Source organism: Thermobia domestica, chromosome 13, assembly GCF_964235325.1.
Source record: "Thermobia domestica chromosome 13, izTheDome1.hap1.1, whole genome shotgun sequence".
Classification (NCBI taxonomy): domain Eukaryota; kingdom Metazoa; phylum Arthropoda; class Insecta; order Zygentoma; family Lepismatidae; genus Thermobia; species Thermobia domestica.
This window is the reverse complement of record NC_137466.1, coordinates 94,897,919-94,923,833: the sequence shown is the minus strand read 5'-3', so window position 1 is coordinate 94,923,833 and position 25,915 is coordinate 94,897,919. Positions and strand designations below refer to the sequence as shown.

Here is a 25,915-nt window from a genome sequence, read left to right as displayed (position 1 = left end):
TCTAATGTTTTTTTGTTAAATAGACACATCGCTCAATTGCGAGTCAAAGGTGAGAATCATAAACATATGGTCCAATTTTCGTTATAAATTCTAGAAGTACAAATTCCAATGCAACTGGATCCTTATCCATTTTGTGCTTCTGTTAAAAATGGCTTTTCTCTTAAAGCGACCAAGTTGAACAAGAATTAATATGGTCAAGAAATTCAGTAACAGAAAATGTGAATTTTATTCACAAATTTAAATATTCTATGTTGATTTGTATAATGTTTGTCTTATAATTATCAATAGTAAACTCTAAACATAGAGAGACATGATTTATCTTATATTAAGAAGTAAGTTGAAAACTTGTTAGGAAAACTTTATTGTTTAAACTCATTTCAACACATTTACAAAAATTATAACAAACAATTTATGTAACATCATCCAACAACGCTTATCGTTTACAAAATATACAATCCCAGTGCTATAATGATCATTCAAATGTGACTGATAAATATAAGTAACGAAAAGTTATTTTATCACAGGCAGTCAAAATTTTTATCCGTACCTAAAGACGATATTACTAAGTGATGGTTTATTTTTGAAACTCTACGAGTAGCATTACGTGTTTTGAATACTTCAACGGTAGCATTCCCATGACATTTAAACAAGGAAATGGACTAAGATTTTTTAAAAAATAATGTAGTAATGATATGAAGAAAAGACTAAGACTTCGTGATTACTAAATCAGTACGAAAGTTTGTGTTCTACCGTGACAGCAAGTAATATTTTGATACTAGTAGTGACTTCAGCATCTATAAGGCAAGCTTAAGCTTATCTTCATCATAATAACAAGGCGCCTTAATCTGTCATTCACATTAATAAGAAAACCTGCAACATTTAAGAGTTACAGATTGCATAAACATCTATACGAAAATATTTATTTGTTCTTAATCCTTATTATAAACGCAAGACGCTTTAGTTTCTATGCCACGCTAATTCCTAGTAGTTCACAGTCGCTAGTTGCTCTGCCTCCTACTCGACTCCAAGAGATGTCGCTAGATTGTAGACTATTTGCAGATGAACCGAAAGCTTGGGAAGAACAACCTATTATAACTTAAACTAAATGAAGTAAAAAAAAAAAAAAACTCCTGGAAACTTAATTTTTGAATAAGTTTCTGATGGCCTTTAGGGATCAAATAGACTGCAGCACTTTAAGTGTTCCGTTATCATATAGTATGTGTACCTGGATAATTACACGATAAAGATATTCGATTTTCTTTTTGAGGAACAATATTTAAGTATTAGAATACTAACAAATTCTAATATTTAATATGACGAAGGTGCTCATTATCCTAGTGGTGAAGAATTACGTATCTTCAGAAATATATATATATATATATATATATATATATATATATATATATATATATATATATATATATATATATATATATATATGAAAAATACTGGCATGTCTCCTTCAAACATGTGCATCGCTTTAAAAGTTGGTTTTGACCTCCAATAACTCTCCCTGTAGAACGGAGTTGCTTAGAAAAGTTTTTCTTACTTCTTTTACATAGTTTCTATATTTTTAATCTGCAACTAATTTAGAAGTTTCAACTACTCGTATTTCTTTCTTTCCTCGACATACCTAAAATTTCATTGTTGTACTTTACGACATTACCCACCCCTTGTGAACATCCCCGAGTGTGAAGATTTCACTCAACATACTGAATACGATTTTCGTTCGTCATTTTTCTTTACAAAATTAATCGGAAAAGATAATAGCCTATCTATCGTACACGATCAATGAATCTCATCAGATCTTGACCAAACCTTGGGACGGTCGTAAATCTTGAGGTTAGTATGTCTATGAAATACAGTATTAGGTTGTGCAGGACTTTGCTTCCCGACTTATGGGCCGTCAAAATTGGAATTTAAAATCAGTCAAATTTTTAACAAAAGAGAAAGAAATATCTAATTAGCACATGTTACACCACATGTCGAAGGAAACATGCCACGTCATTGCGCATAGTACAAAAATCCAAATGATGTACTTGCGATTGTAATTATTATAGTGCACTAAATATTTTCAAATAATATAAATATCCATCTGTTATTTCAATGCTTTCCTAAAAGTAATTACTGCTTTGTGTTGTTCAATGTATGTATTAGCATACATGCCAAAAGAGCGATGATGGTATTAATCTCCCACACATTAATACTCACAACTATGATACCACATAAACTTTACTTTCTCCTACAGAAGTATAAAATCATACTTGCCACATTTTCGTTTAAAATTAATTCTTAACCTACCAAAGATTTCTTCTTTTATATGTATTTCGTCTACAAATAACGTTATTTCTGTATCCACCCATTCGGTGGATAACCACACAAACACACTGACTTATCAATCATACCAAGAATATAAAACGTTACATTCACTTTTAACTTGTTTGTTTCTAAGAGATGTAACTGCTTATTTAAAGACTCCTCATCTTCCTAACGATGCAGGCAAGCACTAAACTTAAAACGCTGACATATTTACTTAAGTTTTGTTTTCCAGAACTATCTGCAAAGGAAAATAACAAATATATTTTGTTGGAAATCAATATTATTACTTACATTAATACTCTACGTTTTACACTATTTATTTATTATCAATTATATTACATATAGAGGTAAAATTATTATACGCTATGCTTAACACCTAAACATGCTATAAAATTACAATTTTTTGCAAAAAGATAGTTAATTTTAATCGAACAGACGGAACTCCAGTATGCATGTTTGTTACCTAATTCATGTTATTTACATAAACCATTATTTACTCATTCCACACTTAATTATACACATGCACCTATATGTGACTGCCACCAAAAATAAGAATTTCTTGTTTCATCCATTTTTTAAAAATAAACTTGGTATTTTATGATATTCAAAAATAATGTTAAAGGGTTCAGATGCTTTCTGTAAGGAGGTGGGTGAAGTTCAGTCTTTTCTCGCCTATGATAGTCATAAACAGTAAAAGTGTCTACAGAAGCCAGTATGTCGTATGAATATGAGGTAAAGTTTTGTAGCATTTAAATATTTTTTGTTTCAATTCCTAGATCCAGCATCAAATTATCTTCACACCGTATTTCCGAATCTCATATCGAAATACCATCTTCATTATGCAGGCTCTTCTTCACTGTCTCTTCTATTATATATAGATATGAAATAACGCCGGCTAGATACAACATCCATGTCGAACTTACTTTCCACTTGGACCCTTCTTTGTCATTTCCTCCCTATTCTAACATACTTCTTGGATCATATATAAGATAAGTTTCTTATGTCTTTGTTATTTCCATTCTAACGCAACTTTCTATAAAACTCCTATCAACAATTCCCAGTTTACCCGGTCGAAAGCTCTTCCTATAAATCAATATATACCTCTTTTCTTTCTCTATAAACCATTCATCGATCACATTTAATAGGCCAATTGCATTTCTTTCACCCTTACCTTTTCTAAATCCCAATTGCTGCTCTTCAACTTCTTTCTGTGTTCTTCAATACTACATTCTGTTCAATATGAAAGAAAACTTATCGATTGTCCCAATTGTTATGTACAAGATAGAGCTCCGCCATTTATTACACATGTACTCACAAACAGGCACATGATAATCCATGGGAGCCATATATGGGACATCACTTTGTTCGAAGTAGTTGCCATAACACTGACCATGGTATTGAGCATGCACTAAAGCCTGTGTATATTGGTGTAGTGCAATTTGATCGCCTAGATAACTGTGGCAACGTCATCTATCCAGTTAGTATGTTCCCTTTGTGCGTTGGCCTTCACCTTATATCACAAGATCATTCATCAATTCTCACGTATCACATTGTAATCAAGATGGCCACTGCGTATGTCCAATCGGTTCTTATGCACTAGTCAGGAAAGGAGTATGAAGATGATTAGTCACGCCTCAAAGAGTTGAACCATCTAGTTAATATATTATCCGACGCGGGATGTCAAAAGTGATGTTCTACAGTGCATATTGTAGTGCATGTAGCAGGATATTTCTTAGAAAACCAAAATGCTTTTCTTTTTCGGAAATCAAGCTCTTCGGGCATATGTTCATATGAATCGTTTTCATACACTGCTTACATCAACCTCGTACAGTATTCCCCTTTCCACCTGATACATCCTGTACATAATTTAAAATGTTGACAACATTATCAATTATTACGACTCAATATTTGCTGTGTACTATTATAACCTTCCTTTTCATTAAAGGTTCATAGGTACGCATCAATTAATTATCTAGTTATCAAAATATTCAACTAACTATTGATATAGTTTCATGAATTTAATTTAATTTTCTTTTACTCGTAAATGCCAACTTACTTCTGCAATCTAGTCCATCATCAGACGTATACCATCCATCTTTACATCGACAGTTACTGTTATCACAAATTGCAATGCTCGTGTCATTAGAAGGTATAAAACATTCTTCACTTCTTGTACAAAAGTCACCCAATTCTAAAAATAAAGAAAAAAACACATGTTTTTGTGTAAGTGGCCAAAGCAGAGAAAAATTTAAAGTATATGTAGCATAAAATTAGTTTTATTCAAGTTACATTTTATTTCATATAACAACATTTAAAACCCTTAATTATTATATTATAGTTAAGTATGGCATAGTGTTATCTTTCAATATGTTAAAATAAGATAAATACTGACAAATATACCTAATATTTTTTAAACATACGTAACATCCCTATTTTGTTTCAATTTAAGAATCTAAAGCGTATAACATGGATTTCTAAAAAATTCAATTCTTAAAGGAAATGCTGATATATCTCTTTGTGCCATACGATCACAATAGATGTTAATGTTAATAATTTCAGAGATCATTGAATTAGGATTAGGAATTAGATTTCTGGGCTTTCGAAATCTATTGCCACGTTAGCCCTTTATATATGAGGGATGATGTACCTCCCCTATCACACTATCCAGGGAATTGCAGGAGTAAGGAAGGAGTGGGGAAGGAAACAAAGGGCCTAGGATCATTATGTTAGGTATCATCCCGACATTTGCCTGGTGTGAATATCGAAAACCCAGGGAAACCTCACTCATGACGGCTGACATGAAAAAGCTTTTACACTTTGTCAATCGAATATCTCTCCGGCAATCGAACCCAGGAACACTTACAACCAAAGGCTACTACACTAGGCGGGGCCACTGAAGTCTAAAGCTGGCTTTTTGTTCATGTATTGACCGTTTACTTACAGAGCGTAGCATGTTTGTAATATTTGATTTGTCCGTTTGAATAGCTGCGTGCATTGGAAACGACGAACTATTGAAGTGGACTGTGGCTAAATATCAGTAGAAATACTGCAAAACTTAATTAATTTTCTATGAAAAAAAAAATCAGTCACAAAGACACTGACACTGCTTGTTTTATGAAATTCATCCGATTTTAAGGAAACTTGGCACGGTGGTAGACTTTGGTTACCTTAGTGTGTATATAAGATATTATGGTGTTCAGGCATTCGTTTCGGAGCTATCGGTAATTAAATTTAGGATTTGCACTTACTCAAATTTTTTAAGAAAAAAACAACTTTAATGACTACAATACATACCGAAAGTTTTCTAACAGCCTGGATTTGAGTGAGTATCTACTATGGATATTATTTTCGCACGAGAATTTTGTATGTCACAAAATATGCCAATGTCACAAACAGATTTTAGAAGTTTTTATCCGGAGGGTAATTTAAATCTCTACGGTGAGAAGTAGTATTATGAAAATGCTTGGAGTCTATATTGAACACGATAAGATATATAGTCCAGCGTGGGAAATTTCGTGACTGGGGGTGGAAAATTTTCCACCCCTTGAAATTATCACTGGTGACAGACACTCTTATCTAAAGCATATGACTTGGCGGCCGTTGGATCGGGATCTGAGAGATGCTGGAGATGATATATCTAATCATAATTCTTAAAATGGACAAGCAAAAAGACAATTTGTAATAGATGTTGCATAATATAAACAAAAAGGTGGAAGAGTTCTGGATTGCTATTGAAGTTTGTTTGAAAGATATAGACATGAACCAATTCTTTTATCAGTAGGACTTTAGACGAGTATATGACAACGTCTGTACTCCACTGCAGTAGCACGTCAGACTCAGTGACGAATGAAATAACATCGTGCAACGGTATAATATTCATTTTATGATAGTCCCTCACTCACAGACATACATTATTGCTGAAACAAAAACAACAGGCTGAAATAAAAAATTATCATTACACAAACAGATAAGTAATAAGAACTTATCGAAGCTGTGCCTTAAAAAACCTGAAAAATTTTGAACATTTTAAATTTAATTAAAAAGTTGAAGTACGTTCTTCCTTTTCCCATTATAACATGAAAAGACGTTTAATTACTATATTTTAATGAAAAGTAGATACACACATACACAAAATAATCAAGATTCAAAGAAAATCGATAAGTCCATAGGAAAGAAAACAAGAACATCAGTGGATGCAGTGGGACTCCTAGTTCCAACGAACTGTTTGCACGGCTATTAGAGTAATGTTCAACAAAAACGTTTAGTAAAAAGTTTAATAGTATTACACGTGGCAACAAGTATTTCAAAAATGTAGTAATATCCTGGAACAACATTATTATTTACAATCTATATATAAACTACAACTTCAATTAGTAATATTGTAGAAGCATAAGATATATCTCATGTAAGGAGAATATGCGGAACAAGTAGATCTATCTATGTACATACCATTTATCGTGGCCATTAACATCGAAGGATAGATAACTACAAATGCAAAACCCAAGTTTTCCGTTGCAAAACTATTGACACAATATAACAGTAAGAAAAGAAGTATTTCCCTCAATAATGTTACTACTATTAAACTAATATCATACCCAAAATTACAGTTAATATCTTTAGTTTTATAAAATTAACTGACACTGCGTTCTAATAGAATATCAGAAGCTCTCAATTTGTTTCCCAACGTAGAACGAAAGTAAGCTAAATTTCATACCAAAAAATTTTTTTGTATCTTTTTCATAGTTTATGATACATATTTTTGTCATCTGTAGTTTGACTTTAGGCTATCCATAAAACACATATGACAAAATGTATAATTTTCAGGTACTTTATAAGCTGATTAGGCAATCAATTTGACACTTGTGATATGTTGCGTTGCATAACTTATACTTCTGGCAACTGAAGAAATGCCAGTTTGAAAAATCAAGGTAGTCTGTTGCGGACTGAAAATAGGAATCATAAGTAGGGAAGAATTTTTCGAGGGCACCTAACTGTAGAATCCTCTAAAGGTATAGTACTTGAATAAGAAATTCCTAAGAGGTCAAAAAAAAGAAGAAAATTTCCGATCGTTTTCAAAAGAGCCGGTTTCTATAGGGGGAAACATCCATCTCAAAATGTCGGCTATTTTGTATCTCTAATTCCAATTATCTTGAATATCTTCGTCCTGTGACAACTTAAAATAGCTTACTAACATTATTCTAATTTTCACAGTATCTCTACACTGTTCAGGTAAAGTGAAATAAATTTCAAGTATAACACATACGTGATTGCGATAACTTCAATACGAATTTCATCATCTAGATTGTATAACTATGTCTGTCCGCGCAAGTAACGTAACAATTATTACTTATTTTATGAAGTAAAAGTTTCACTAAAACCTTTACAAACAAAATATTAATATACTTACTTGCTCTATAATAACATTTTCCGTTTGCAGGGTGATAATCATCAATGCACCCACATTGAGAATTCTTGCATTGTGAAAATTCAATCAGTTCTGTGCATTGAATAGTTTCATCGCATGGATCGCCTATTTGGAAAGCGACTTGTAAAGAAAGAAAAAAAATAACAAGAGTTGAAGATTATCAAATTAACACAATTTTACAAAAGAGCTAACAAATGTTTATAAAATAATAAGGGTGGATATACCAATATAAAACCTGCGAAGGTAATGCGTGAATATGACAAAAACACGTAAAAAAATGAAATCTTTCAGTTTTACATCCCACGGTTATGCCAGCTAGGCTAAAGGAGACGGACTCTTTCAAACAAAAAGAATCATCAAAATCGGTGGAACTATGTTGTGTATATATATATATATACACACAGAGAGAGAGAGAGAGAGAGAGAGAGAGAGATAGTGTGTGTGTTATGTCTAGTTTCACACATATCTTCAACTTAGTTCCACCTGTTTTGATTATTCTCTTTGTTCGAAAGAGCACACACTAGCATGCCCGATGGTCGTCCATAAATTTGATTAGAATAGTCTTTGAAGTTAGACCTTGAAACACCTCAAAAAGTGTAATGTGAAAAGCGTTAATAAACCGACTTTAATATTCGTATTGTCACACATAACTTCAACATAAATACACCGATTTAAAACAAAAATAATAATAATAATAACTGACTTCAAAAACGCATTAAAATAAAGCAGAAAATAAAACCTGAAAGACATAATTAACCGACTTCAAGAAAAGCGTAAAATGTGGAAAATAATAAAAGCAGCCAAAGTAGAAAATAATAATAATAAGCACTTAAAAACTGAAAATAATTTATTACCATAATCTATAAAAAAATTGATGTCTGTGCCGAGTCAAATATATTGATACCTAATATAAGCCTAAAATTAATTTGAATGGTAATCTTACGAACCATTAATTTATTTGGCTTGGCATAGATTTATTTATTTATTTAGTGTAGACAATGGTAATGAATTATTTTCAGCTTTTAAGGTTTTATTATTATTATTTATCTGTTTTTTAGAGCTTTTATTATTTTCTACATTTTAGAGCTTTTGTTGAAGTTAGTTAATATTTTTTGTTGTTGTTGTTTTAAATTTTTATTCTAGAAACTTTTGGTTCATGCTATGAATCGGCCTGCTATGTATGATATACTAATGTTAACTGAAAATAAGGGCTACTAATTTTGAAAGGAGCAAAAAGTGGTTAAAATTGAATGTTGGCAATTAGTTTAATTATACGTTTTATTTTATTTTTTTCAAAATTAGCTGTAAGTGGTTGCAGTGAAAATGTAAACCTAAATTTTCTTGGAAGTAATTGTGAAATAATGACTGTAAATTGAAAAACTCTTCTGTGACTGCGCTGAATGAAAATAATGTAATTCCCCTCAAAGAAATTGGGAACGCACAAGAGAACAAAAATAAATGCTTCATTTCTGATTTCCACTTCAAATCGTCTAACTCGACGCTGTTTTAGCACCCTTACTCTAATCGTGTTTGGCGGGAATTAATGAAAATTGGAACTGTAAAAAAAAAAAGCTAAATGAGATAAAGAGTTATGGAACTGACGAAATTGAAGTGAGCATTTGGGGTCCTGAAATTCTAATGAGAGACAGGTTCCTTACCTTCACTAATTTCGTTTGGCTCAATGGAAAGGTAGCGCAGTAAGCAACATGAAACGAAAATGGCGTGTGCCTACCAATCGTCAAATACTTAAGTACAGAAGCAACATGGAAGCAACATCCACGAACCCCGCTCTGCTTGGGGACCTGGAAAACCAATCTGCAATGGCTTCTGATCCAATCTTTGCAACATCGTACTGTATGAAAAGCACATGACGTCAAGACTGAATCTGGCACAACAGTATTTTAAATTTCAAAATATCAGTAGAAACACAGTTATAAAACAGAAAGAAACCGCCATCGCTTTTCACATGTTGGGCTTTTCGTTTTCAATTTGGTAAATGCCTAATGTGATTTCGCACTATTCGATTTCCGTTAGGCGAAAGGAATCATTGACATACTGAGCATCGCATGAAACTGAAATCTGTAAGGACCATTTATTAATGGCTAGAGAATCTGACAGACGTTTTCGCAAGTGATATATCAAATGTATACATGATAACATAATTTCGATTTTAGGAAAGATTTCATTGGGATCTTTTGTTATCGGCGCAGCAAACTGGTTCTCCAAGGCACAAGCAATTAAAAGATATTCACGCAGTTTTGAAAGCGCATCAATAGATATACTATTTCGAAACATCTTATACTTAGGTGTTATATATATTGAAATAACCAATTTTGGCTTCCATTGGACACCTACCCTATCTAACCACACGAGATCTATTTGCCTTAGGAGTGTCCAGATGTTTGGAGTCTTTGGCCAGGAGAGAAAGCATTTTGGCAAACAATTCGAGTTACTGCAAGATTGATACGAAGTTTCTAAACCCCTGATCGACCAACTTGGAGTCGCCACTCTGTGAAATACCTAAAATCATTTGGCACTTCTTGAAACTGCGAATTTGTAACCAATAAAAGGTCAAATGACATCAACAAAGAAAATAGCAAGTATGGTTTATTTCACAAATGGATGACCTTTCTGGACACTAAGTAATCATCGCTGAACAATGTATACACAGTATAGTTATTTGATTTTTCGGTATATATGTAGGTTGTGTGTATTATTCACACCAATTTTTATTGTGTAAATACGACGTGGACCTATCGTAAAAGATAGTTAGTAATTTTCAGAAAAGCTTGTATAAACGAATATGCGATGAAGTTAATGACACATAATAATACTAATTTTAGTATAAAATCAAAATGAACAGTCATTAAACATTTTAAACGAAAATTAATACCAGAATCCTTTTATTTTGGTGATAGGACCCATATGGATACTTGTGCTACATATACAGCTCTCAACAGAGATTTTCAAAATAAAGGGTAAAATCAGAATGTGAGAAAAATTGCAGAGAATAAAAGAAGGAAAGCATCTTAAATAGACAACATGATTGTTTTCACTTTGAAATAAATATGTAAAGTGAAGGGCAACGATGGATATGCAAGATTCAAATGGACTACGATTAGCCACATGTAGCATGTTGAACTGAGTGATGAATGGATTGCCTCAATGCCGTTATTTAACTTTTGATAACCGAAGTTTTGATAACTAACTGAATACACTTATCAGTTTTTTCAAAGTATCATTTCCTGTTATATTAGGGTTTAATTGAATTAATCAAATGTATGGTTTTAGTTTCTTTTTTTAAAAAATAATAAATATTTTCAGAAAGGAAGTAGATCGCAGTAAACAGAAAGGTTGGCTAAAACAAACAGAAAGGTTCACTTGTACTTGTACTTTGCATCCAATCTTTCATTTATCAAATTCTGATAACGTGGAAATTTTCAACATTACGCGTATTCGCTTTAAAGTTGAAACAGGACAATCAGATATCAAAGAAAGTTTATCAAGCTATGTAGACACATGATTCTTCATTTTAAAAAGGAAATGAATTTAAAAAAAAAAAAGTTTTCTTTCAACTTTATAATTTTAGTTATAAACTACTAGCCTATATGGAAGATTTTCAACTATCGTATATTCTTTGTTCACTTTTGTGAAGAAACCTTAAAATCTCGGTAAAATAGTTTAGCTACATGAATCCCTAATAGCATGTTGATTTGCAGCAAGTCTTTCACTATATTTGATTTTAGCTTGCTAGACTTTCCGTGCACTGTACACCTGCTGCAGGCGTTTTGAAAGAGTTACCCGCAAATGTCGTAATTTGATTTTCACTTGCTAGATTTTACTTCCCTCGGAGGCTTGCTGCAACTTTGTAGCAATTGTGTCAGTTCTAGTTTCTACCAACAGGTGGCACAAAAGTCTGATCTTAGAAATCTCCCCGCCAGGCCGCCATTTCTAGTAGGTGCGAAGTGTGTGAAGCATTAAAACAAATGGATAATTAAGATAATTACGTAAGTATCCAGTATGTAGATATATATATATATATATATATATATACATATTTTAAACGTGTATTGTTTGACAAAGTTGTTGAGAAAAATATACTGTGTGATTTTTTTTAGAAAGAGTAGTGTGTGATTGTTCGTATACAGTAAATGTTCGGTTTGTAAAAGGCATGCAATGCAATGCAAGTATATATCTGCAGAAGACTTACTACACTCACTTGCTGAAGAAATGCTGTAGACTTGCGGAAGACTTACTACAAACTTGCTGTAGACTTGCAGTGTAAGTGGTATCCTTGCAGAGACTTGCGTCAAACCTGCACTAACTTGCTGTCGACTTGCTGTGCACTTGAAATGCAAGTGGAAACTTGCAGTAGGCTTGCTGTGCAAGTAAACCCCTTGCAGAAACTTGCTTTGCAAACTTACCATACACTTGCACTGCAGGCGTGCTGCAAGTTCGAAGAGCGTCAACTAGGAAGTTTGCATTAAACTTGCATCAAACTTGCAGACTTGCATCACAAGTCTGCTGCAAGTTTGCCAGACTTGAATTGCAAATCTGCCGCAAGTTTGTTGCAAGTCATTTTTGCTATCTGGGAAATGATTAGATGTTTTCTTTTAATATATGGGAAATAGTCTAAATATTTTAATATATACATAGTTAACCTCTTATTTGGGAAACTTTTCTCATATTAATCTTTTTGTCTTGATCAGAAAAGGTTGAGAACTATAGCACAAAAGCATACAGAAATAGACGACTGAAAAAAAATAAAAATGTGTTGTAAGTTGTTGGTTTGGATTGCATTTGAATTTAGGATCACGTTCAGTGGCGAGGCTATATAAGACTTGGACCTACAGTTTAACGTGGGATCCGAAACATGAGCTTTCCCGGGGATCAAATCGAGGTTTCCCACGCAAGTTCCTAATTGTTAATTGATACTCAAGGACATTAATTAATGAAATACATATAGAACTCAAAAAGTCAATGGTAAGATATTTTGCATATTATGATGTATCCCTGGACATTAAGAATTTAACACCAAGAAGAAGCCATCGGCTTAACCACACATTTTCATAATATGTAGTGGATGGAAGGAAAGTACAATGTGAATGAGAGACATGAATGTTTCTGGATAGTTGAATAAATATTTCCCGTTGAATTACGCAACAATTCCAGCACTTATCCGTTTTAGATCGCAAAAGCTTGTGACACGTTGATCTTGCAAATTATCCTTCCGCAATAATGGTGCTCATATCCGGTGGAACGCAACTACAATGACACGAATATGGAATCAATATTTCCACAAAGGTAGTGCACACAATGACGTGCAGAATCCAAACGTCGATTGTGTTGTGCCAAAGAGACCGAGAGGACAAACATGGTCATAGCGGACCTGACAGTCACATCAAAGCACAAACTTGGGGTTGTTGGTCAGTAATCAGTGTATCTATGAATATTTTGACATCATCTGGCCTAACGGGGTGTATTTACAAGGCGCCCAAACCTCTCTCAGCCAAAGTTGATGAATTTGCAGACGTATAACTTGCCATAACTCAACAAGGCGTCGTCCAAACTTTCATCCAGAAAATTACGTCTCGGGTTTCAGAATTAAAATATGAGCGGATTTAATTGTTCTACACAAACGTGACATGTAATTCAATTTATCTAAACTCCTCAGGTGCGAAGACTCCTCGAAAGATGTGTGGAAAAACATTAGTCTCATTCTCTCTTTGCCTCTCCTTGTCGCAGCCGTCCTCTGGTTTTTCTGCTAGGCTCTCGCGGAGCTCTTATACTGTACATCGTAGAAAGGGATACGTGTAGATAATAACTTCACTGATGTACATCATCTTAAGCTATCTGTCTGCCACATTTGGGGCTCTTATCTCTCCTCCTTGGTATGTCCATTTTTAATGTCCATCAGGTACTTTTCTTAAAAAAAATAAATAAATAAATCTAGATGTATTCTAAATAAAACTAATATTTACTCTAAATTTAGAGAATTTCTTAAATCGCATAAAGTGAAACACATGAATATTTTACGTATATTCATATATCCATGAAGATAGAGAAACCAAACCTTTTAAACACTTATTCCTTTGGTAACTAGGAACGTGATTTTGTTTGCAGGTACAAACTCCTTTGCAATAAGAATTTTCAGCTACACAATCTTCATCTGAAGTACAAGTTTGGTTGAAAGCTGAAAAATAAATAAAAAGGAAAAATATGTATCATTGGCATATAGTATAACGCTTTTTTATTATCTGTAAAACTGTCAACACAAAATGATATCATATCTATACCTAGGTTAGATGACCAGACGCTTCGTTTAAGACGGGACAGTGCGACAGTCCCTTTTCTTCAACCGTTGTCCCGTTTTTCCCTTATTCTCAAACGGGACGTTCGTTTTTTTATGCAAAAATGAACAAAGTGTGCTGTAAGTGTTATTCAAAATATAAATGATCTGAGAAACTCTACACTTTCTCGTTAAAAAAATTGTGTATAGAGCTATTTTTTTGGTATCAACACTCACTAAGAACTTTTAGGTAATATCTGGAACTTCTGAGTGGTCTTCATTGCTTGCAACTTCTGAATGTTTTTATATGCATTATTTGTGTATTTTGTAACTTGAAAACACTATTGCTGAAAACAATGCAATTTGGGTAAATGGAGGATAACTCCTTCGATATACATATATGGGTCGCGTTTTTGCAAGTTAAAATTTTGGTTACCGTAAGCTAGGTATGCCTATTTTTCAAAATATTAATCTGCTAGTCACTTGCGCCAATTCGATATTGGTGGAGAAGGGAGTAATGGCGGGGAAGAGCAAGAAAATGCTAGCTGTAATGGAATATAGGTGAATAAACTTTTTTGAAAATGAATTCCATACAATGGGATTATTCCATGAAAGCGTTTTAACCAGGTCTTGCCTTTGGGAAAAGTTATTTGCACCAATATAATGCAGAAGACAAGGAAGGTGATAGCGAGAAAGTGCCACTTCTTTTTCTACCAAACGTCATAACTATACTCTAAATCATTCAATATATCGGTTCAAAAATTGATGTCTCAAGGTTTTTGTTTTATAAATTATGATTGAGTTTCGCAAATTTGGTATACATAACGGAGGAGGCTGGAAGCGGAACATGAAACATGAACTATTGTTTGGCCCATTATAGCCATAAATGTTGCTCATATGAACGTGACGGCACGGGCAGATATATTTAAGCCAAAGGGAAAATATATATTTTTTCGAGTGTACATATTCTATGCCACGGGAATAATCTTACTAGATTAAAAGACATAAACTCAACACCCAAAAAATATGTAGCTACAAGCTATATAGTTTACAAATTTGTTGCCACGGTAACACAAATGAAGTAACGTTTATTCTACAGTTTTGCCCTTGTTAAGTGTCTGTTTATTGGGTAAGAAACAAAACTGAGGAAGAAATGAGAGAAATTGAAATGACTTACCGATATCTCTAATGCAGTCTGTCTTGTCATACGTTGGATGGAACCCATGCCTGCATTGGCAAACGCTATGAACACAGTCTACCAAATAATTTTCTGATCTAATATAACATTCGACGGAGGCTTTGCATTCTGCGCCCACCTCTTACAGAAAAGAAAAAGAAAAACAAAATGATTAGATTATTAAAAGTCAAAAATTGTCGTCTGAAGACACTTTGTCATTCAAAATAAAATAAAATCTCAATTAGATACCTACCACTTACTAATTTGTAAAATTGCTTTTAATAAACAACAGAATCAGAGGATTATTAAAGAACTACAAAAGCTCTATCTCTAATTATTGGTGTTGATAAAGGAGCCGGAAACTCCATGATGTTCCATAGAATGACAGCATAAAATATACAACATAAATTAGTAATTTCACACTATCTTAATCCATCTTCGGTTCTTCTTGGGGGGGGGGGGAGTGGTAAAACCACATTGCTGCCGCTTTATCTGGCTATAATGCTTAGTTCTCTTTATATATATATATATATATATATATATATATATATATATATATATATATATATATACACTGCCGGTCAAAAGTTTCCGGACAGGCGCTTCAACTTACATTTTTATGACCTAATCAATTTATATTCGATAGGGAAAGCCACCAATTCGAAATATTTTGTTTGTTTAAGTCTCTATAATGTCTGTCTCAGAAGGATAATAGACGTTTCTCATTTTTCTAACATGTTTACATATAGTAAAAAAGAAAGATTATTGAATTATTGAAAAGTCGGCAATTATTTTAATTAAAAATAGCGTGATCAGGGTCATGCAATAACTTTGCCTGATCGAAGTACGGTTGAACGTTAGCAGTTAATTCCTTTTTATAGTTACCCCTGGAATATAATTCCTTGATATACAGTCCTTATCAGACATAAATAATGCCAGGAGTTTACACTATTAGTGAACAATATTATAAGATACAGTACAGTGACGTTTTGAACCGTGTTTATGTGGATGTTTTTGCCTCTTCTGAGGGTTTGTTGCCGTTATTGTTAGAAATCACGCACAGAAGTAAGATTTTAAGTGAATAGACACATGTTGGAATCATTGCGCGTCATAATGTGGGCTTTTCTATTCGTCAAATACCTTTCAAACTGAAATAGACTCCATCTACTTTTGGTGACTCCATCAAGCGTTTTCAGCGAAGACGAACGAACGTGGACAAAAATCAAACTGGAAGGTCTCGTATTACGTCACGTACGAAAGATCATATTATTGTATTGTGTAGCAAAAGAAATTTGAAGCTAACTGCAGCGAAACTCCAATTAGAATTTAATCATAGTCACCCTACAAACATTTCAGTTATAACTGTGAATCGACATTTGAGAGTAGCTGCACTCTGGGTAATAGTTGCTGTGCAGAAACAGTTAATAGTTCATTGAAAACAAGTAACAGAGACTCTAATCGACCCTGAAGAACAAAAATTGGACAACAAAGCAGTAGAAACGAGTACGATTATGGACTGATGAGAAAAGTTTCAAGTTTTTGGACAACGACACCAAGATTATGTTCGAAGATCTGTTACAGAAAATATGCGTCCTAACTATGTAATCCCGATTATTAAACATGGAGGAGGTTCTGTGATACTTTCGAGATGTTTCGCAAATTCTGGAGTTGGTTGTATTCACAGAATACAAGAAAATCTGGACAAAAATGGTTATTATTCCATTTTAAGCAGCCATAGTATTCCCTCAGGATTTGATTTGATTGGTCGCAGTATCACTTTTCTGCATGATACTGATCCGAAGGACACGTCAAAACTTTGTTCTAATTATTTTAAGAAGAAACAAGCCAATCGGGATATTTATAACATGGAATGGCCTCCCGAGTCTCGAGATCTTAACCCCATCAATATTCTCTGGGAAGAGCTTGGCAGAAGTGTACGAAAAGACTGTCCAACATCTGCTGCTGATGCTTTTGATATTCTGCAGAACGCCTGGAATAATAGTTCGGATGAAAATCTTCAAAAACTTGGAAGCCGTATGCCCCGATTGGTGAAACGAGTGATAACGGCGAAGGGAGTTTTTTTTTGACGAGAAGAACATTTAAAGAATTTGCCAATTTTCGTTGTTGGATGACGTTATTATATTATTCTGATGTTATAACTATCACTGTGTTTTTAAACTACCAAGTATCCTGTCCAAAATTGCATCGTGTTACAAGCCTAACTTAATATTTCCCAGTTTTTTGATCTGTCCGGAAACTTTTGACCGGCAGTATATATATATATATATGTGTGTGTGTGTGTGTGTGAGAGAGAGAGAGAGAGAGAGAGAGAGAGAGAGGAATGACAAATTGGTAAAATAAAGTAGGTTTTAAATCAATGAATTATTAAAGTGTGTCAGGCAGAGCTCCAAGGGATCTACAGCAGTATATGGAAAACTCCGCCATGTTTACTTCTTCTAAGCTTGTAGAAACAATCTGGCTTTCTTAGACTTTAGCCTACCAGTAACCTGCCTTACCCATAATACCTACGTATACATTTATTAATAGATTTTGCAAATATGTCACTCCTCTTACGTTTCTTCGACACCATTTGTTGCATAACTCTCTGTCATTACAACCCCAATATGTAAAGTATTGTGAGATACCTCCCTCTGAAGGGGTCTCTGATATACAACAGTTTAGGAACCATTGAACTATGATATCTAGAAATATTCGTACATCTCTCATTGTATGAACAGTAATTGATTACCGGTATGAAACTTTCTCACGAAATGACTTGTTGGCTCTAAAAATCCTTGCAACTTAGAAGCCAACAGGAGAGACTTGTACTGCAGTGCTCCTAGTTTTTACTATTATGTTAATCGTTATTTTCTTTTTCTTTAATAATAAGAAATTAGGCCTTCCTATTGATAAGAAATAGGATAGTAAAGAATCAAATATCATTTTTACAAAATATCAAATTCGTGTGATAACAGTGAGAAATATCAGATTCAAAATCATCTCCGGATTATTAATGTTGAGTTCCTCTGTAAAGATACAATCTGAAACATCATTCCTTCGTGGTCTAAACCCTCATTTCCTCTTTCTGAACATTATCCAGAATTACTCTCACACAATTACCACAGAATTACTCCCTTTGTCTTTCTTATATACTAAATAAAACGTGATAACTTCGTAATTTCTCATTACGTTCTATTGACAAGTTAAGCTTTCTTTATAATCCTTTCTTTGAGATTTTCTAATTTATTTCCTGAATTTTGTCTCCTGCAACAAAGTACGTAAATCTCATATACCTATTCTCTTTTAGTCTTTTTTCTCCTATTTTTCCCCACATAGTTACTCTCTCCTTAAAATCTCTCCAAGGACATCCTCTTCACGAAGATTCCAATAGGAGTATATTCTAATATCCACATATACCATGATATTTTCACGATTAAATCCACTTAACTAGGCCTAGAATTAATGTCGAGCTCTTGCATTGGCTTTTTTTCTGAACAAGAAATTTTTGACTCATACTGTATCATTTTTCTTAGGTCAATCCTCATTAGTACGATGGCCGTACAAAGTGTGTAAAACCAATGAGAACAAAGGATCATCTTAGGTTCCTACTACTTAGAAGTGAGAGAGATGAAGAAAATTATATGTTCCCTGGAACTAACGTGTTTGTAACATGAAAAAAACAATATAAATCAATATGTTTTCCGCCAACGTGACTATTGAAGAAACTGATGTTTTCTTTCAGGACATACTTCATCCACATAGCTACTCCATGTAAACCAGTTCGACATAAGTAAATCTTCAGTAGAATCTACCGATAAATAGTTATAAATTTTTTGTAGCATGAAATCCTCCAATGTAGTAAGACAATGGAAATAGTCACGTAAAAGTTATGTCTTTCGAGAAAGTGAATTGAAAAAAATGAAATGAAATGAAATCTTTGAGTTTTACGTCCCACGGTTATGCCGGTTAGGCTAAAGGAGACGGTGATAATGAGATATGAGTGAAATGGTGGAATGAAGAAAGTGGGAGGAAACGGGAGAACCCCGAGAAAACCCACGAGCACGGTGTTTGTCCACCACAAAGTTCACTTGGCAGGGGCTGGGATCGAACCCGGGACCCCAAGCACCAGAGGTGAACGCTCTACCACTGAGCCACCGCGCCCCCCTTGAATTGAAAAGGATCGCCACTAATTTCGGAAATATGGAATATTGTTTATAAATATTCATTAAAGGAAACTGACGTATCACAAGTTCCCTTTAAACAAAAGTCTTTCCCAATAACTAAAGCTCTAAAAAAACACTTCCTGAATACGGAAGTAATGCAGCAGTAGTATTATTAGATAATTGTAAAACTAACCAAGAAAGTTTTGTCGCTTTTTGTGGAGATGTGTGTTCAATTGACCCTCACACTGTGAGTTTAACACGAATGAAAGTAAGGCGAAGGTCAGTTGTTAGAGTTGGTATATCTAACATACTACGTGGTTGTGCCAGTTCAGTTACACTGTGAACTTGCGTAAGGACAGAGTGAACATAGAACTTCCACAGAGCGTCATAAGAGCATGTATGCTGCACGAGTTCAAACGCCGCTGGAGCGGGGCGGAAGACATGTCAGGCCTTTGGTGAGGGTGTCGTGAGTACGCGGAAATTGCAGCGGTGGTTTAACAAGTTTAAGGATGGCAACGAAACACTCGAAGACGCACCACGTGACGGAAGAGCAACACATGTACAAAATGAAGATCTTCAGGCAGCAATTGAGGCGAACAGTGGCCAGACATGTGAGGAACTGAGACTACAATTCAGTATGAGTGGAGAAACCATTTGGCAGCACCTCCATCAACTTGAGAAGCACTACAAGTTGAGTCGATGGGTCCCAAATGATTTGACTAAGGGCCATAAGGCAACGCGAGCAGACATCTGAGTTTCTTTGCTGTCTTGTCTGAGGAAGGAGCCATTTCGTTACAGGTTATTGACTTGTGATGAGAAGTGGGTCCTGTACGAAGCTCCACGGCGCCATCATCATTAGTTAGCATCCATCCCTTGAACCGGTTCCAAAACAGCCGAAACCAGCACTGCACCAGAAGAAGGTCTCCTGTGTGTTCGATGGACTGCTCGCGGCATCGTGCATCGAGAACTGCTACCAGCTGTTCAGAGCATCAATGTAACTATTTACTGTCAGAAGTTTGGCCATGTTCAAGAAAAACTCAAAACTCTGGAGCCAGCACTTCTGAATCGCAAAGAGGTATTCCTGTTACAGGACAACGCTAAGCCTCACGTGCCTAGGGTGACCCAGGGATACCATTCTACGCCTTGGATGGGAAAGACTATTGCATTCGCCATACTCCCCGGACATTTCATCGTCCGATTATCACCTGCTCCATCCCCTGGACAATCACCGTAGAGACCACCAGTTCAAATCCCTAGTAGACGTGCAAAATGCACTTGGTACTTTCTTCGCTTCACGGCCCACCAAGTTCTACCGCAATGGATACCATGGCCTCCCAGGACGTTAGCAGAAGGTCGTCAATGCTGATTGGGACTATTTTTGATCTTCCAGGTACGTCTTAGGTGACATATCGATGTTCGAAGGTAGTGAGTGAAAAAGCGACAGAACTTTCTTAGTTACTTTGATAATATAATGATGCATACGATCACAGCGGCTGCTAAACTTACATTGAGCTTGATCATTAGAATTTTGTATTTATATTTGGTCTAGGAATTAATTCGTGCGGTTTTTAATAAAAATTGAAGCTTTATTTCAAAAATAAAGTAAATGAATACGTTAACAAAAATATTGTCCATCGCTAGCCACTACTTTCTCCCATCTTTCAGGCAATTTACGGATTCCGTGTCGAAAGAATTCCTCATCTTTTGACGCAATCTAATCAAAGATCCATTTTTCGATATTTTCTGAAGAAGTGAACCGCTGTCCAATCAAATCGTTATTCATGCAATCGATCAAGTAGTAGTCAGACGGAGCAGTGTCTGGTGAATATCGCGGGTGGAGTAACACTTTCCATCCGACATTTTCGAAACAGGTTTTGACCGGTTTTGCGACATGTGGTCGAGCGTTATCATCTTGATAAATAAGTTTGTTATGCCTGTTATTCCATTCTGGTCGTTTTCAGGCCAGAGCTTGCTTCAAACGCATTAATTGTTGTCGATAGCGGTGTCCATTAATAGTTTCACCAAGTTTCAGAAGTTCATAGTACACCACACGTTTCAAATCCCACCATATATACAGCATAACCTTTGCACAATGAATATCTCGTTTCGGTTGTGAAGGACCTGGTTCACCTTGCTTCACCCAGGCCTTTTTTCGTTTAGGATTCTCGTAATGAATCCACTTCTCATCACCAGTTACAATTCGATGCAAAAATCCCTTCCTTTTCTGTCTTTGAAGCAGCAATTCGCAAACGGTTTTTCTTCTTTCAACGTCTTTCTTTTCAATTCATGTGAAACCCAATAAGACATCTTTTGAATCATTCCTATGGCTTTGAGACGTTTGGAAACTGTTGTTTTCTCAACTCCAAATGCTTCTGCAAGTTCGTCCTGCGTTTGACACGAATCCTGATCAAGCAATGCTCTCAATTCTTCATCTTCAAATTCTTTTGGCTGTCCAAATTGCTTTTGGTCTTCCAAGCTGAAATCACCACCTTTAAACCGTGCAAACCACTTCTGACACGTTCGCTCAGCTAGAGCATGGTCACCAAACACTTCCATTAAAATATGATGACTTGCGGTAGCACTTTTCTTCATGTTAAAGCAATGAAGAATAACTCCCCGCAGAAACACTTTATCAGGCACAAAATGCGCCATTTTCAGTTGAAGAAAAAATGTTGTTGTTTCCGCTTCAAGCAACTGACATATACTAAACAAGATGCTCAATGACAGTAGTTTTCAACGCATGTTTGGATCAACGAAACTATGGAACAATAAGCTAGTTACGCCATCTTTTGTAAAACCGCACGAATTAATTCCTAGACCAAATATATATCACGTAAATTAGCATGGTGGTTGTCCTAAACTACGAGACGCTACAGTTAAGTAGTTGTATACACAGACTGCCATGAATACTTAAAATAACAGCGAACGTGATTCAATAAACCCACAAAATCGATATTTCTCCCTGGTTTGTATGTTTCCAGTGTTCGATTTCGTTTTTAACGTGACCAAACCTGTTATTCAAGCCAGTAATGTTTAGCAATGAGTTTATATACTTGTAAAATGTATTCTACTTTGAACTTTGTTGAAGAGTTTCGCAATAGAATTCAGTCCTCCTCCATACACCACACCACACACTTGTGTACTATCCTGCTCATCCCACACCTGCAAAAGGTAATGCTGATTCCGTCTTATTAGGAACCAGAAAGTATGTTAAAATTTATTAGTAAACTTTTCTTCTTCTTCTTTTTTGTTATTAAAAAACACCTTGAAATAGTCTTAACATTTTACTATGGATGCATATATGAAATTGTTTTTTCTGTTCATCACTTACCTGCATTTGGAAAACACCAATTATCAGCAAAATGAGCGTTATCTTCACAAATACATTCTCCTAGAACTTGGTTTGCAGAGCTTTTCTCACATACTGCATGAAGACCAAATTCTACCTCACATTGCATAGCCTCTTTACAATCAGAGTGCAAGGATTTTGCCACTAAAGAAAGAACAAAAGTAGGTTTATTACTTCGACAAAAATAACCCAACGATAAAAAAAAATGTAAAAATTCATATTTATTTCTAACCGAAGATTATAACATAAATTTTGGACGAAAGGACCACGAGAACTAAGAAAATCGTAGCAAAACTTATTACTACATTCAATAAAGTAATATACGTATATACGAGGTATATATATTAGTTGAACACAGTTGCCGCGAAAATAGATTTTAAACTTGAAAGAAATGTGTTCTATTGCTGAAGAACTTGGAATGAAACAAAGATTTCGAACATAGGATATTAACCAGAATTGCTGGCAAATATATGCCTGTCAAAATTTATCCAAATCCCGTGTTTTTCAATTTAAGAACGCAAGATACCAATTTGTTTCTAAACAGTTCAACAGAAACTGACGTCGCTAGAAAGTGTCCTTTCCTTTGGCAGCAGGGCAGACAAGGGACGAATAAGGATAATTGAAAAATATTTCCCGAAAGATTATATAACCCAATATTAAGATATTCTTAATCCTATTTCGGGTTGCATAACCTCTTGGCCAGAAACAAACAAACAATATAAATAATTATGAATAAACGTATACAGATTCCACTACTCTTAAACTTCCTTTTTCACTACTTTCGGCTCAGGGTCAGGTACATTTCGGGAGTCCCGAACATTTTGAGAGTCTCGAATATTTCAAGAGTCCCGAATATTTCGAAAGTCTCGAACATTTCGAGAGTCTCAATCATTTCGGGAGTCTTGAAAGTTCGATAATTCGATAAAATTAAAATTCTTTATCGATGAAACGGTTCTGAAATTTTATCGAATTGTTATCGATTACTCGATTATCGGAAAAGCCCTAGTTCCGCCCACCCACCTTCCGTATACCCAGTAGGCATACGTTGACCTTTCATCTTAGATCACGTAGTTCTTTTTGGCCTCGAAGCGGGGCATTCTTGTTCTGGACTTCAGTTTGGCTCTAACGTAGATATCTCTTGCGTTTTGGCCGCACTTTTTCGACGCTGCCTCGGACACCAGCTTCACTGTGCGTTCCACAGCTTGACTATGGCAAGGGAATGTTGTTGTTAAAGTAGCCGAAGTTCGGATGTTTTCTTCAAGCTGCTGATCCGTTATGTTTCGTGTGATCGGCGGCTCTGTTAGACATTTTGGCCAATTAATCATGTCGTAGTAATTTTCAGCTGTAACGTTTAATTTCGGAACAACGAAGTCACGTGGGCGGCTTGATCTCTGAGTCTTCTGGCTGCGGCACTCTTTTATCCTTCTCCAGCCTAACGTTCGAATATGCGGATTTTCATCTGCTGTCATCGCTATCAGCAGGTTTTCAGGATGAGCGTAGTATCCGCTTGTTTGTAGAACATAATGAACTATGTGTTGTAGATTTTCTCGCACAAAACGTGATAGCTTAACTATGCTAAACAGATGCATGGCCCCCATTTCGATCGAAGGATTTTGCCGTATTGAAAACCAGACGGGAGCGTATACTTTAACAATGTACTGGCAAAGTAGACACAAACTTGAACTAGGTTTATCAGTACTGATGTAGTGGCGAAGTATCCTACAGACCAATGTAACCCATCGTGAATGTGATAATAGTCCTGGACAAATTTCAAAGATATAATTCTGGTCGCTGCTTAAATCATCTGTTTTTTCCATTTCAGACACCCATTCAACGAGAATGGGTGTAAAGGAGACGATCGGTGAAGGTTCACACTCCTTTAATTTCTTTCCGATGGGGCCGAAAAAAGAGTTGGTTCCGGTCGTTCCACCATCCAATTCGGTAACCAGGTGTCGAAATGGCAACTTGTTGGTATGAAGAAGACAAATGAGATGCTACAGTTCCTTTCGTAGAGATCTTTGTATCTGACTTATCACGCCGTTATCCCATCCTGTGTTCGTGGCTTCACCATCGCTGCCGACTGCCTCAAGACTTGACACGTCGTATTGGTTCTTCTCTAAAAGTTCCAATACAGAGTCGGCAATATCCTTGCCAGTGCCTGACTTAGGTGTGGCATGACCCAAGTATTCTGAACCGGGCTCCGATAGAACTGTGATATGCTTTTCTGTAACCTCTCGTCTTCGTAGTTTGCCGTTAATTTTTTTCTTGCACAAGAGTTGCATCATTTTTTCCGTCGAAGTAGATACTTGTAATCGCCCGGTCTAGGTGAGCATTTTCTTTCTGGATCTTCTCACCCAGTTTATCATTTCCTCTTCATATCTTAGATCTGCCAACAACAAGATTTTTGTCCTCTGGCGTTATGAGTCTGGCGTCCAGAAGTACGGCAGAAGTGATCAAAGCAACCTGTCTGTCTGAAGCTCCAGTTCTAAACGCTTCCTCCGCTGTATTTTGAAGACAGATGCGCTTTAGGCTATGTTTCCTTCTTGGTCACGCCTCGAAGTCAGATCCCGACGTGCTTCCAGATTCAACAGCTTCGTTGGATTCCCCTGATGACGCCAGTATCTTTGACCTATGCCTATGCCTAATCCCACTAGTTGATGGACTTGCTTCAACACTTCCAGCGTCTTTCTTGGTTGTCTGCCACTTAAATCTGCTCACTTTACGGGAAAACATCTTTGATAGAGATTTCCTTGTTCGGACGTCAATGTTATCAATGCTCATTTACTGTGATGTTTTCTGGTAAAAAAAAAAAAAAAAAAAAAAAAAAAAAAAAAAAACTTGAATTTTCGTTTTTGGTTCTTGTGTGTCCTCTCACAGTTGCAATCTTCGGCGGTTTTACATTTGCAAGACGCAATATCAAAAAGAGACTTTTCCTCGTGTACAACAAAACCTGCACGATATGTTGCTTCTTGTCCTTGTCGACTGAAATGTTTTTCCTTGGTGCGACACTTATTATAAAATGTTTTCAGCATGTCAAAAGCTCTCTTTTCTGAAACCACAGGAATGCTTGCTTTACGCCAAATATGTACAACTCTTTGTCCAACTAGTTTACAAATGTCAGTCACTGGTAATTTAGTTACACTTTCGTCACCACTTAAACCAATTCGAAACCAATGATAATGTCGCATAACGT

At 35.4% G+C, this 25,915-nt stretch overlaps 1 protein-coding gene across 1 annotated transcript in view; it reads right to left on the bottom strand.

Annotated features, from left to right (window-relative positions):
- Positions 1-342: 342 nt before the first annotated feature.
- The window catches only part of LOC145668354 (prion-like-(Q/N-rich) domain-bearing protein 25), a 46,641-nt gene continuing 21,068 nt past the window's right edge, over positions 343-25,915 (bottom strand). Inside the window, exons 3-8 of the mRNA XM_081736116.1 lie at positions 22,705-22,866; positions 15,211-15,351; positions 13,818-13,937; positions 7,727-7,864; positions 4,376-4,510; positions 343-2,557 (exon numbers count right to left, since the gene is read on the bottom strand). Of these exons, the coding sequence (XP_081592242.1) occupies positions 2,469-2,557; positions 4,376-4,510; positions 7,727-7,864; positions 13,818-13,937; positions 15,211-15,351; positions 22,705-22,866 (785 nt within the window). The 3' untranslated portion in view covers positions 343-2,468. The remainder of the gene's footprint in view (positions 2,558-4,375; positions 4,511-7,726; positions 7,865-13,817; positions 13,938-15,210; positions 15,352-22,704; positions 22,867-25,915) is intronic.